General features: G+C 65.1%; 4 protein-coding genes across 4 annotated transcripts; 2 read left to right on the top strand and 2 right to left on the bottom strand.

Annotated features, from left to right (window-relative positions):
* Positions 1-1,398, top strand: H696_02318 (hypothetical protein). The gene is made up of 4 exons (XM_009496214.1): positions 1-252; positions 371-481; positions 557-891; positions 1,063-1,398. The coding sequence occupies exons 1-4, from the start codon at positions 52-54 to the stop codon at positions 1,229-1,231; spliced, it is 816 nt and encodes a 271-aa protein (XP_009494489.1). The 5' UTR covers positions 1-51; the 3' UTR covers positions 1,232-1,398.
* Positions 1,381-5,608, bottom strand: H696_02317 (hypothetical protein). Its single transcript, XM_009496213.1, has 9 exons — positions 4,596-5,608; positions 4,430-4,487; positions 4,061-4,270; positions 3,788-3,882; positions 3,558-3,709; positions 2,926-3,456; positions 2,517-2,789; positions 2,291-2,410; positions 1,381-2,144 (listed from the first exon to the last, which is right to left on the bottom strand). The coding sequence occupies exons 1-9, from the start codon at positions 5,448-5,450 to the stop codon at positions 1,586-1,588; spliced, it is 2,853 nt and encodes a 950-aa protein (XP_009494488.1). The 5' UTR covers positions 5,451-5,608; the 3' UTR covers positions 1,381-1,585.
* Positions 5,609-6,076: 468 nt separating this feature from the next.
* On the top strand, positions 6,077-8,374 carry H696_02316 (hypothetical protein). Its single transcript, XM_009496212.1, has 8 exons — positions 6,077-6,310; positions 6,456-6,514; positions 6,765-6,968; positions 7,108-7,180; positions 7,273-7,425; positions 7,566-7,698; positions 7,847-7,926; positions 8,046-8,374. Exons 1-8 carry the CDS (start codon positions 6,187-6,189, stop codon positions 8,312-8,314), a joined length of 1,095 nt encoding a protein of 364 aa, XP_009494487.1. The 5' UTR covers positions 6,077-6,186; the 3' UTR covers positions 8,315-8,374.
* Positions 8,375-9,162: 788 nt separating this feature from the next.
* H696_02315 (hypothetical protein) lies at positions 9,163-11,245 on the bottom strand. The gene is made up of 2 exons (XM_009496211.1): positions 10,366-11,245; positions 9,163-10,063 (listed from the first exon to the last, which is right to left on the bottom strand). The coding sequence occupies exons 1-2, from the start codon at positions 11,111-11,113 to the stop codon at positions 9,306-9,308; spliced, it is 1,506 nt and encodes a 501-aa protein (XP_009494486.1). The 5' UTR covers positions 11,114-11,245; the 3' UTR covers positions 9,163-9,305.
* Positions 11,246-11,361: the final 116 nt, after the last annotated feature.

Genomic DNA, 11,361 nt, shown 5'->3' with positions numbered 1-11,361 from the left:
CCCCCCGCTGCCTCTCCCTGCCTCTCCCTGCCTTTGCCTCGGCCTCTCCCTATGCCTTCAGAAGCGCCTCCCGCGCCTTTCGGCCACAGCCTCCGCCCATGGTGCCCTCCGTTTGCCCTGCTCCCGGCACTTGCGGGTCTGTTGCTGGTGCTATTGGTTAATCCGGCCACGCCAGCGATGGCCCAATCTGCGACCCGGCCGCATGACTCCATGACCTCGGCCAGCGCCTTCGCTGCCCTGTCGATCCCTGCTGTGCGCACCTTTCCTTTTGCCCCTGCGTGCTCCTTCCCGGCCTCGATGCTCACCCCCTCCCTCCCTCCGTCGATCCTTCTTCACCCCTTGACATGTACACATACAAACACACACACAGTGTGACTCCCTCCACCCCTTCCAGCTCGAGTGTGAGCCCAGCCCCTCTTGCGCATATGGTGTCGAGCAGGCCACCGTTTCCTGCACCGCCTTGCCGCATGTGGCCTGCACTGTGCGTCGTCCATGCTCCCCTCGCCCCGCTCCTGGTCCCACCATAACCGGACCCCAGCTGACCAGGCGTACACAGGGCCCACGCACGGTCCAGCGCGAATCCCCCTGCCTCTTCTGCCACCAATTGCCGGCACACCTGCTCCACTGCCGGCCAGCCAATTCGGATGACCTGCCAGCCTCGCCGATGGTTTTCGCCCAGGACCCGCAGTACCGCCACCAGGAGAACCCGGACCCCGGGGCTCGGAAGCCTGCGTGCAACTCCCTCCTGCGAGACCACCATTATGCGTGGCACATTTGCGAACCAGCCATCGGCACCCAGGCCTGCCTCGGACGGCGCTCCTTCGACTCCTTCCGTCCGTGCACATGGATCAACCAGGGCGGTGCCAACCAGATGACCACCCTTGCGCTGAGGTATGTCCTTCCTCCTGGGGTTTCCCTCCGCCGCCCACACTGCCCCGGCCTCCGCTCTTCCCCTGTCAGCTCCTGGCACCTACTGATGACTTCGTCCCTCCCCCCCCCCCCCCTATCTCCTCCCCCCTATCTCCTCCCCCCGCTCCTCTCCCCTCGTCCCGGCATGCGAAGTTTCCTTCTTGGGCCGACCGGTGCCGACCGCTTCTACCTGGGCCACATCGGCTACGGGTTCCTCAAGCTGCTGACTTTTGGTGGCCTTTCTCTCATGAACCTGGTGGACGCTGTGGCCGTCTACACTGGGCTCCTCCAGCCGACTGACGGCTCGCTGCTTTTCAACTAAAGCCGCCTTCCTTTGTACAATAGAATTTCCCCAGCCCCTTCACCCCGGGGAATGTCCGCGCCCACGGCCGCACAGGCCCGCGCCCACGTCCACAGAACCGCACATTCACACATGCCTCCCATCGTGCCCATTTGCACGGGCACCTGAGCCGACATCCAAGTGCAAGGGAATGCCCATGTACAGATGCGCGTCCGGATGGGACAAACCCAAAGCCGAGTGTGAGGCTGGGGCGCGAGGGCAGGCGGCGGAGCAGCTCGAGAAAGGAATAAAGCCCACTGGCCGGCCCGCGTGCACCGGGGCCCACGGAAAGTATATTCAACCAGGGCCGACTTGGGCCGATCCCGCATGAGGTCGCTACTTCTCCGCCCGGCCGAGAGCCTGGTGCCGAAGAGACCCAAGCAGTGTTTGCGACCGATCTGCCGACCAATCCTGCCACGAGCTTGTGCCGGACACGGCCGCAGCCGCGGCGGCCAAGGAGTCCCGCGGCGCGGGTGCCGCCATCGGGCGGCCCTGCGTGGCCGCGTGCAAAAGCTTCCCCTCGGCCGCAGCGCACACCTCCTCCGCGGCAATCTCCGCGAAAGAGCCGATGGTCGACCACTCGGCGGCCAGCGAGTGCGGGGCAATCCCCCCGGCCCGGCTCAAGCACACGGCCGCCGGTGAGTAGCCCAAATCCCCGAAGCCCGCAATCGACCATCCTACGGAGGAGGCCGCCCCGGCCGACACGGCCCCCATGCCGCCGGTGGTTCCGCCGAGACTGTCTGGCCGGTAAGCCAGCGCTCGGTGATAGCTGGCCGCCGCCGCCGCAGGCAGACCAAGCTTCTGGCAGACCAGGCCGAGGCAGGCGTGTGCGCGCGCGTGACGCGGATTAAGCAGCAGAGCCTGCTCCAATGCAGCGCGAGCACGATGGTATTCCCTGAGGGGGGGGGGGGGGCGAAAAAAAAGAAAAGAAAGAGGAGAAAGGCCATTAGCAGGACATCGCGCAGGGGCTGTCCCAGCCGGCAGGGGAGACATCTCCCAGGCCCCTTGCCCCCACCTGCCGCAGGAAAACCAGAGGCGCACCCCTTGAGACGCAGAATGTGCCCGAGATTCAGCCAGCACGACGCCGCGGATAGGCGATTAGCCCCGCACGCGGTGGCGGCCTGTGTCGCGGCCTGCGAATAGGCCTCGGCCTTGTCAAGACTTGATGGAGGCCCGTTCGCATGTTAGGAAGCGTCGCACCAGGGGGCCATCGCCTAAGCCGGGGAGCTTGGGGGGAGGGAGGGTGTTGCCAAAGTTGGTTGCGTACTCGTGGTCGGCCGTGGCCAGCACGGCTGCCTCATTCAGTGCGGTGAAATCGCCCGCCCAAGGAGGCGAGGCAGCCAATGAGGGCGCCCGAGCAAGCAGCGACCCCGGCAAGGCGGCATTCTCCGCCAAGGGTGCCACTCTCGGATCAAGCCCGGCCACCGGGCCACTCGGGCCGGGAGCCGACGCCAATGCAAAGGAGATGGCCCTCCGCGCACGCACCAAATCCCCCAAGTGCAGGGATGCCGCGCCCGCGTGCAACCACGCCTCGTGCGACCTGCCAGACGCTTGTTAGTGGTGAAGGGGGGGGGGGAGGGGGGCTGCAAGCCCTTTGCGAGAATGCCCTGGCCGTTTCCCTGCGCCCTCCTCGCCTCCCTGCCCCGGCACCGAGGGGAATGGGAGCATGAGCGTACCCCCGTTGGATGACGGCCGCACAGCCGTACGCCCGCCGCGCACGGTCGGCGTCACCGCCCGACGAGAAAACATGCCCAATGGCCACCCACACAGCGGCGAAGTTGGCATCCAGATCGCGAGCGCGGCGGAAGTGGTCCAGCGCCACGGCGGCTCCGCCACCACCGCCACCAGCCCCGGCACTGGCGGACCCAGGTCCGGCAGTCAAAATCCCACCACCGGCCCCGGCCCCAGCGTCGGTGCCTGGCCCACCGGCCCCGAGCGGATCGCGCCCGAGTCCAGTTGCCGCCGCGTGCCCGGCCAGGACCGTGGCATCGGCCGCGGCCACCGCCGACGCCGACAGGGCAGACAAGCTGTGGCCAGTTGTCACCAGCGCATGCAAGCCCGCCGCATACCAGGCAATGGCCCGGTGTGGGATGCGCGTGGTCAGGCGGTGAGCAACTACCAGCAATTCGGCCGCATCCTGCTGGTGGAAGAGGGCCGCCAGGTAGAAGGGCAAAATGTCGGTATTGAAGGGGTCGGTGGACAGGACGCTGCAGGGCAAGTGCATTCCGCGCGATTAGTACGAGCAAAAGGGGCTCCCAGGGGAGAGGGCGCAACCAAAGGATGCAAGCTTGCCGGGGTGATGACGCACAGGCGTGACAGCTCCACGACGCCGATGTCATCGTGCTTCAGCAGTCGGTACCGCGAAAAGCCGATCAATGTCTCCAGGTCGAAACACAAATTGTAGGGGCTCCGGCAGAGGCGGGTAATTGCCAGCTCATTGTTCACCGGACCGAGGGAAAACTGCGCCAGCACAAAGGCCCGTCAGCAGGGCACCAAAACATCGGCACGGGGCACAGGGAATCGGCAGGAATGACGCACAGTCGGCAGCCGACTCCGCAGGTAGAGGGTGACAAAATCGCGATCCAGATTTGCCAAAGGCGCCATGAGCGAGACCATGCGCAGGATGCGGAGATCTGGCCCATGCATTGGCGATTGGCGTGAGAAGGTCCCCCGCCCACCCGCCATCGAGGGAGTCAATACAGCTGCCACGCCCGGGAGGAGCACCGCCAAGGTGTGTGTGTGTGTGTGTGTGTGTGTGTGTGTGTGTGTGTGTGTGTGTGTGTGTGTGCGGGGGGGGGGGGGCAAACGCACCATCTTCGCGCCGAGTCAGGCCATACCCGATCAAGGCATCCACCGCCTCGATGCAGAGAGGCCAGATGGCCAGAGCATAAAGAAGGTGCGCGCGCGACGCGTCCGGCCGGCCGAGAGCCAGTTCCGCCGCGCCGCACAGGAACTGGAGCTGTGCCAGCAGGGGCCGGAAGGGAACCGGAGCGCGTAGCGGCGTCAACTCCACCGGCGAGGCTGCAGGCGCGGGCATGGTCGAGTGTGGGCCCACGAAGGAGGGAAGAGCGAGGGCAGAGAGAGAGAGAGAGAGAGAGACAGAAGGCAAGAGGGACGGACAGGGAGGAGGATGTCAGTAGGAGCCAGCCATGGGTGGTAAGCAGGTCCGGCATGGCGCACATGGGAATAGCGAGGGATTGTAGAGGTCCAGCACATCCGTGAAGGACTTCTGCTGGAACTAGCCGCCCGAGCAAGGGGCAGGGTGATCATGTCAGAGAGGGTCGCGGATGTGCTCAGTGCTTCGATTGGAAGGGCACGCGAGGGGCACAGGAGGCTGCGCGCGCACCAGGCACAAGGCCAGACGATAGCGAACCGAGGGGTGAAGAGCCAGCGAGCTGGTCTGGTCCGCGTGTGATCCCCCGGGCGGGGAAGACCCCCCGGCCAGGACCCCGGCACTGCTGCACGCGGACCAATGCAGCGGCGACAGGGTTCCAAATGCCGAGTGCTGGTGCAGGTGGCTTTGAAGGAGGCCCGCCGCACGGGCATGGTCACCAGCTGCAATATGCGCATCGGCCAGCGACACCAAGGCCAAGGCCGTGGCCGGCAGAGCTCGCCAGGGCGCCTCGCCTGGCAGACCGCCCAGAAGCCCAGGCAAGCAGTGAGCCTCGCACGGGAGCCCGTACTCCTGGAGAATTTGCGGGATCGAGGCGGCGGCTGCGGTGGCAGTGCGCCCGACTTCCGGCATTCCGGACGGCCCACCAGCCGGGTCCGAGGCCTCGGGCAGCAGCGAGCTACTGAGACGCGGCGAAAAGGCGTCCAATGCCGAAGAGTGCTCGAACATGGATGACAACTGGGGCGAGAAGCTGCTCGAGCCACCGAGATCCGGCTTGCCCCCGGGAGCCGGGGTCATCATGGCGGCGGCGATCGGCCGTCCCGGCGTTGTGGTCATCATATGCTCGGAGGGGTCGACATCGCGTGCGGGGTGGCCGCCGGCTGCGTGGGGGTTTGGGCCGACCGGGGGCGATGCCGATGCCGACGAGGATGGCAACGATTGGTCGCATGCATCCTCGTATTTGCTCAGCGCCAGGGCTTTCTCGGCCCAAAAGGCGGCAGACGCGGCCGCATGCAGTCGAAGGGCGTCGCGCGAAAAGGTCAACGCTGTGGCGGCCGTAAGCGCCGGCCTGTCATTCGGGAGGGCCATCCTCGGGTGTGTCTGAGAGCGAGGCAACTCCTACGAGGGGGAGGAAGAGACGGAGAGGCGCGACCTTTCGGGGGAGGAGGCGGTACAATGGGCGAAGCGGGGGCGAGGCGGGGGAGGGGGGAGGGAGGCACAGAGAGAGGAGGGAGGGCGAGTATACGCCCACACGCGCAGCTATACCGAGGGTGGGCAGGAAGAAGAGAGGTTCCCCTTCTTGGGGCCTTCCAAGGCCGACCCGCCGACGAAGGCTCCCGCCTGCCCTCCTCCTCCGACGATCCTTGTCCGCCAGCATGGCGAAACGGCCGGCTAGATCTCCGATGCCACTTCATCACCGGAGGGGAGCGGAAGAGGGCGCACGCTCGTCACCGTCCCCCCTCCCCCCCGCCCCGGGGGCAGGCAATTTAAACCTCCCCCCGGCGGGCCGCTGGCCGGGAGGATGCGAGACACAAACACAGGCCGCGCGATCGTTGGCATTTCCCGATGCACGAGGCGCCATTTGGCCCTCCCGCGATCTCCCCCCACCTCGGGAGCTGGCCTCGCGCCCTGTTCTCCCCCGCACCACCCGGCCGAGACCGAAAAGGACACCCACCTCCCTGCCAGCTGCACTGTGGGCTCCAAGTACCCGGCTCCCTTCTCCCTTCTCGCCCTCCTCCCTCGCTGGCCTTATCTCCCGTGTCCCTGTTCTCTCCTTCTCCCCTCCCCTTTGACGGCGCCCCTCCCGCCTGCCCACCTGCCCCTGATGGAGCGATACTACGATCTGAACCTGCCGACCAACAGCCTCTCGGCCCTGGCCTCTGGGATTCTGAAGCTGTCCAGCGATGGCGTGGACCCCATTCCGGTCCGGCTGGCCCGGAGCCATGAGTGTACGCCCTTGCCTTTCCCCCATCAGATGCTGTTGTCCCTCTCTTTCAGTCGTGTGTGTGTGTGTGTGTATTTCTATCTACCTGCCTGTCCGTGTGCTCGACTTCTCCACCTGACCTACCTCCTTCGCTAACATTGTCGACACAGTTGGCTTCCATGCTGTTGCAGTGAACACATACATGTCTGGAAAGCTAAACAACAACAATGTGCGCCAGTGTCCACCCGTGGTCCTATTCCCCCCCCCCCCCCCCCCCCCCCCCCCCCCCCCCCCCCCCCCCCCCCCTCTTTCCTCCTCCCTTCCACCTCCTCTTCCCCCTTCCCCCCCACCCCCTCCCCCCACCCCACCCTCCCCCCCCCCCACCCCCCCCCCCCCCCCTCCCCCCCCCCCCCCTCACCCCCCCCTCCCGCCCCCCCCCCATCCCCCCCCCCCCCCCCCATGGCTGGTCATACTCCAAGACGTGCTCCTTCAAGCCCGTGGCGTTGCCCGTGTCGACGGCTCGTGGTGCGCCTGCTGCTACGGCCACCCGCCCCGGTAACCGCATGGCCCATTCGGCCGCGGCCGGTCAGCCATCCAAGGCTGACATCGATGGCCAGAGCACCATGCGCCAGCTCAGCCGCATGACCTACGTCTCGGATAACCCGTCAGATTCGTCGCAACTGGTGCGACTCGCCCGGCCCTCCCTTTGTGCCCTGCTGCTCCTGTTCTGTCGGCGTTCCTGACCAATGTGTGCCTTCTAACTGTCTCTCTCTCTCTCTCTCTCTCCCTCTCCCACTCACGCGCGCATATACGACGCCTCAGGGCTCGACTAGCAGCATCCTCGCGTCGTATGACATCGTCGCCGTCCAGCCGCTGTCCGAAAAGATGTTCCTCGGTGCGTTCACTCCCCTCCCGGGCTGTGCCACTCGTCGGTGTCCGACTAATACCTCCTGTCACTGCATGCATGGCCCCTGCTCCGGAATCCAGCCTGCTGCAACACCCTCGACATCGACCTGATTAGTTTGGATGTTGGGGCCACTCCCGGAGGGCGGCTGGGCTTCCCCCTCCGCCGCAATCCCATTTCGCAGGCCATCTCGCGTGGTCTCTTTTTCGAGGTGTGCTACAGCGCCGCCCTGTCTGGTATGTCCACCCCGGCTGTCATTCCGCAACTCAACGTCTTTCGCCTGACTCCTCTGGCATGTCTCCCGCCCCCGCCCCCGTGCTTCTTCCTCCCAAACGTACAAACACAAAACAAACAAACAACCAAAAAACGAACATAGATGCTGGATCCCGGCGAAACCTCATCCAGACGGCCTCCATCCTTCTCGGGCACTCGAAGGGAAGGAATGTCATCTTTTCTAGCGCGGCAATGCGCGCTCTAGAGCTTCGTAGTCCGCTCGATGTGGCCAACCTGTGCGTCCATCCGATTGTCACGTCTCTCCCGGCCGCCGTTGTTGCTCACGCACGTCTTCTTCTTCTTCTTCTTCTTCTTCTTCTTCTTCTTCTCCTCCTTCTCCTCCCTTTCCACGCACCTGGTCATCCTCTTTCATCTGCCATCCAGGGGCTGTCTTTTTGGCATCGACCAGTCCACAAGCCGCATGCTGGTGTCCAGCAACCCGAGCCAGCTGCTGCTGAAGTGTGGTGCGTGCCTCTGCCCGACGTCGTTGCCTACTTCCCGCCACATCTGCCCGCCTTCCCCGCTTACGGTCCTTCTTTCCCTCCTCTGGGCCCTCCCCCCCCCCTCCCCTCCCCGCCCGCAGCCACCCGCACGGGCACGTATCGTGGTGTGGTTGCTGCTCGGGCATTTGCTCCATCAGCCGGGCCAGCTGGCAAGCCGGCGGCCAATTCCCTGGATGCTCTCCTTCAGACAGCCATCCGCAAGGCAAAGGAAGAGCGCGCCAAGTCTGCTGAGGCTGCCTCGGCTGCCGGCGACACCGAGGCCGCTCCGCCCTCCAACAAGCGCCCACGCTCGGACAGCTCCCCTGCGGAGTCCGATGCCCCGGACGCCAAGCGGCTCCATGCCACCTGAGAGAAGACCCTCGCCCATTCCCTTCTTTCTTCTTTCGCTTTTTCTCCCCCCCCCCCCCCCCTCTCGGCAGGTGTACATTATGAACAATAGATCTCTCAATGGCGCAAAGCAGGCAGGCCGCTTGACTTTCGTGGCAAGGCATCCTCTCCACACGGCCCGCGCCACTTCCGCTCGATGAATGCGGGTGTTGGAGGGGAGAGTGAGAGGAAGGAGAGCCAGGCTATTCACACGCGACAATGAGACACAGGGGGACACAAAAGGTGCACTAATTGCGGATGTATTGGTTCTCTCCGTGTTGGAGAGAGGCCCGCGCACGCGCAGCGCACGCACACATGCACATTTGTATTTGAGCATGCGTACGACACGTGGCAGCCGGGCCAGTAAGAAGGCGGGAGATCCCAGAGGGTTGAATCTGTGAGGAAATATGATGGGGAGAAGGTGCACACTCATGAGCGTGCTCCCGCTACACTGACATGGACCACTCATCCTCAGGCCGGAGAGACATACTCACACAGACACACACAAGGGCCAGCACACACTGGCGGGGGAAGGGGAGGGACATGTGGGGGAGACACATGCATACACACAGGCACACACACACACACAAAAGGGCCGGATACGGAGGAGAGAGACACATCTGGAGGGGTCCTCTGCGCTCCTGGAGAGCATGCCCCTTCGCGGGCAGATGTCACCGCCGGCGAAGGTGCTTTCGTCTGCTCGTGACCGGGAGTCACGATCGTCGCCCCCGGAGGGGGAGAGGGAGCGGGAAGTGGGGCAGACGCGACGAAGGTGATATCGAGCAACATAGAGAGGAGCACACGCATGTCCTTTGTGTGTGTGTGTGTGTGCGTGTGTGTGCGTGTGTGTGTGTGCGTGTGTGTTTGTATGGCCGCGGAGCCCGGGGGCGGAACTGTCGGGGGAGAAAAGCCAATCTCATTCGAAAGGGTGCATCATATAAATATGATGTGCTGCAGGGGTGCGCGCGCGGGAATTAGTCCGATGCCTCGCCGCAGCTGTGGCCGCTGTCCGAGCCGCTGACGTTGGACAGCAAGTCGCAATAGGAAGCATCCGAGTCAATGGCCGATGCGGTACCGAGCCAGCCCTCGGGAACGTTCTCAAGCTCGAACTCCTCGCAGTCGCTGGTGCAGTCGGTCTCGTGGTTCAAGTGCGGGGCGCCATCCTCCTCATCGCAGGCACACTGCCCGCAGCCGGAGGAGATGTTCAAGATGGAGGCCAGCGCCGCGGCGGCCTCCGGTGACCCAAGGGCCAGGTGGTGGTAGGTCGCCTCGGTAACTTGGTCGGCGGCCGGGTCGAAGGCCGTCGACGGCGCAATGACCGGGTCCGAAGCAGACGCCGGCTTCCCGCGGGTGAAGGCCGTCGGAGGGGGCCGGCTCCGGGAAATGGCGGCCGATGACTGGACCGACACCACGGCGTCGGCCGCCGCGGCGAAGGCCATCGCACGGTCCGGATGGTCGATGGAAGAGGGAGAGGGCGACCGGCCACGGCGCGAGGCGCCCTCGGCCAGAGTCTGGGGGCTCGGCGGGGCGGCGTCAGCTCCGCCGGCCTGGCGCCCGGGGGCCAGGGAACAGGAGCTCGACGCCGCGGCCAGGCGCGCAGCGACGCTGGCCTGTGCCACACGCGGCTCACGGCGCATGTAATGCACCACCAGGTCGGTTTGCGGATCGAGGACATCCGTGCGCCAAGTCCGGAAGCCGAAGGACTTGTAGAACTTGGTGATGGCCTCGTTGGCTGTGTGTGTGTGTGTGTGTGGGTGTGTGTGTGTGTGTGCATTTCGCCGATAGGGAAGGGGGAAAGGGGAGCAAAGCACATGATGCCGAGGAGGGGTTAGTATGGGGGAATGCCCGGCGGGATGATGTGGTTTTTTTTTTCTCCCGGAGGAGAGGCTTCACACTTCAGCCGAGCGACAGGATCTGGCTGGAGCAAGCAAGCCCACTCTGCAGGCCAAGAGAGAGAGAGAGAGAGAGAGAAAGAGGGGATATATGGGAAGCAAAGGGAGGGCAGGGCATTTGGGGGAAAGAAGAACAACGTACAGGTTGTGTTCTCCAGGTACATGGCGTAGCCCAGCTGGTCGGCATGGGCACAGGCCACCTTCATGAGGGACCGGCCATGGCCACGCCCGTGGGCATCTGGCGCGGTGGCCAGGAAGAGGACGAAGATCCAATGGTCGTCTGGCGGCATGATGGCCTCGTTGGCCTGCTCCAGAAGGCGATCAATGACGAAGGTCCGTCGGTTGGGGTAGACCTTGGGGAACTCAATGCGTGACGCGCCATACGAGCACACGAGCGTGGCCTTGAAGTCCCCGGACACGAAAATGTGCCCGAGCCCCGGGCCCTCGCGGCCAATTTGGCGAACGACCCCGCCATTCAGCGCATCCAGGTAGAGGGAGCGCTCCTCGGGGTCGATGCAGCACCACTCGGCGAGGGCGGTCGATTGGAAGGCGGCGCTGACCAGCTCGGCCGCGCGCTCGACATCCTCGTCCTCGCGCGCGATGCGAATCTTCGGCTCAATGCGAGCCGGGGCCGGGGCCGAGGAGGCGGCGGTGTTTGTGGAAGTCGTCCCGGCCGCGGTGGCGGGAGGGACAGTGGAGGAGGTGGTTGGGGGTCGCTTGGCCGGGCAACCGGAAGCCGGCGCGGGGGCAGAGATGCTGCCCGCCGCGCCGGCCGACGGTTGCCCGGCCGAATTACTTGACGGTTGGAGGGTCGACGAGGAGGACATCAGCGAGACGAGGTCCACATTGAGGGGGGTTCGCGAGGGAGAAGAGGAAGTGGCAGCAGACATGGCGCGGTCGGGAGTTTGTATTCTTGCGACAGACGGCGGGCGCAGAGAAGAGGCGGGAGGCAGAACGAGGGGGAGGGGGGAGGAGAGCAAAAAGGGTAGAGTCTCCTGTGGTGTGTAGGTGAGGTGGCTGGGCTTGTACAGGCTGGAGTACACACGGCCACCGGGGGCGGATGCTTAAGAGGCTCACCACTCGACGAAAGGAGACTCCCCCATCCGGAGCATGAGGCATGCCCCGGGACGCGGGGGGG

Source organism: Fonticula alba (genome assembly GCF_000388065.1).
Source record: "Fonticula alba strain ATCC 38817 unplaced genomic scaffold supercont2.3, whole genome shotgun sequence".
Taxonomy (NCBI): domain Eukaryota; order Rotosphaerida; family Fonticulaceae; genus Fonticula; species Fonticula alba.
Note: the sequence above shows the minus strand (reverse complement) of the source record. Positions and strands in the feature narration are given on the sequence as shown.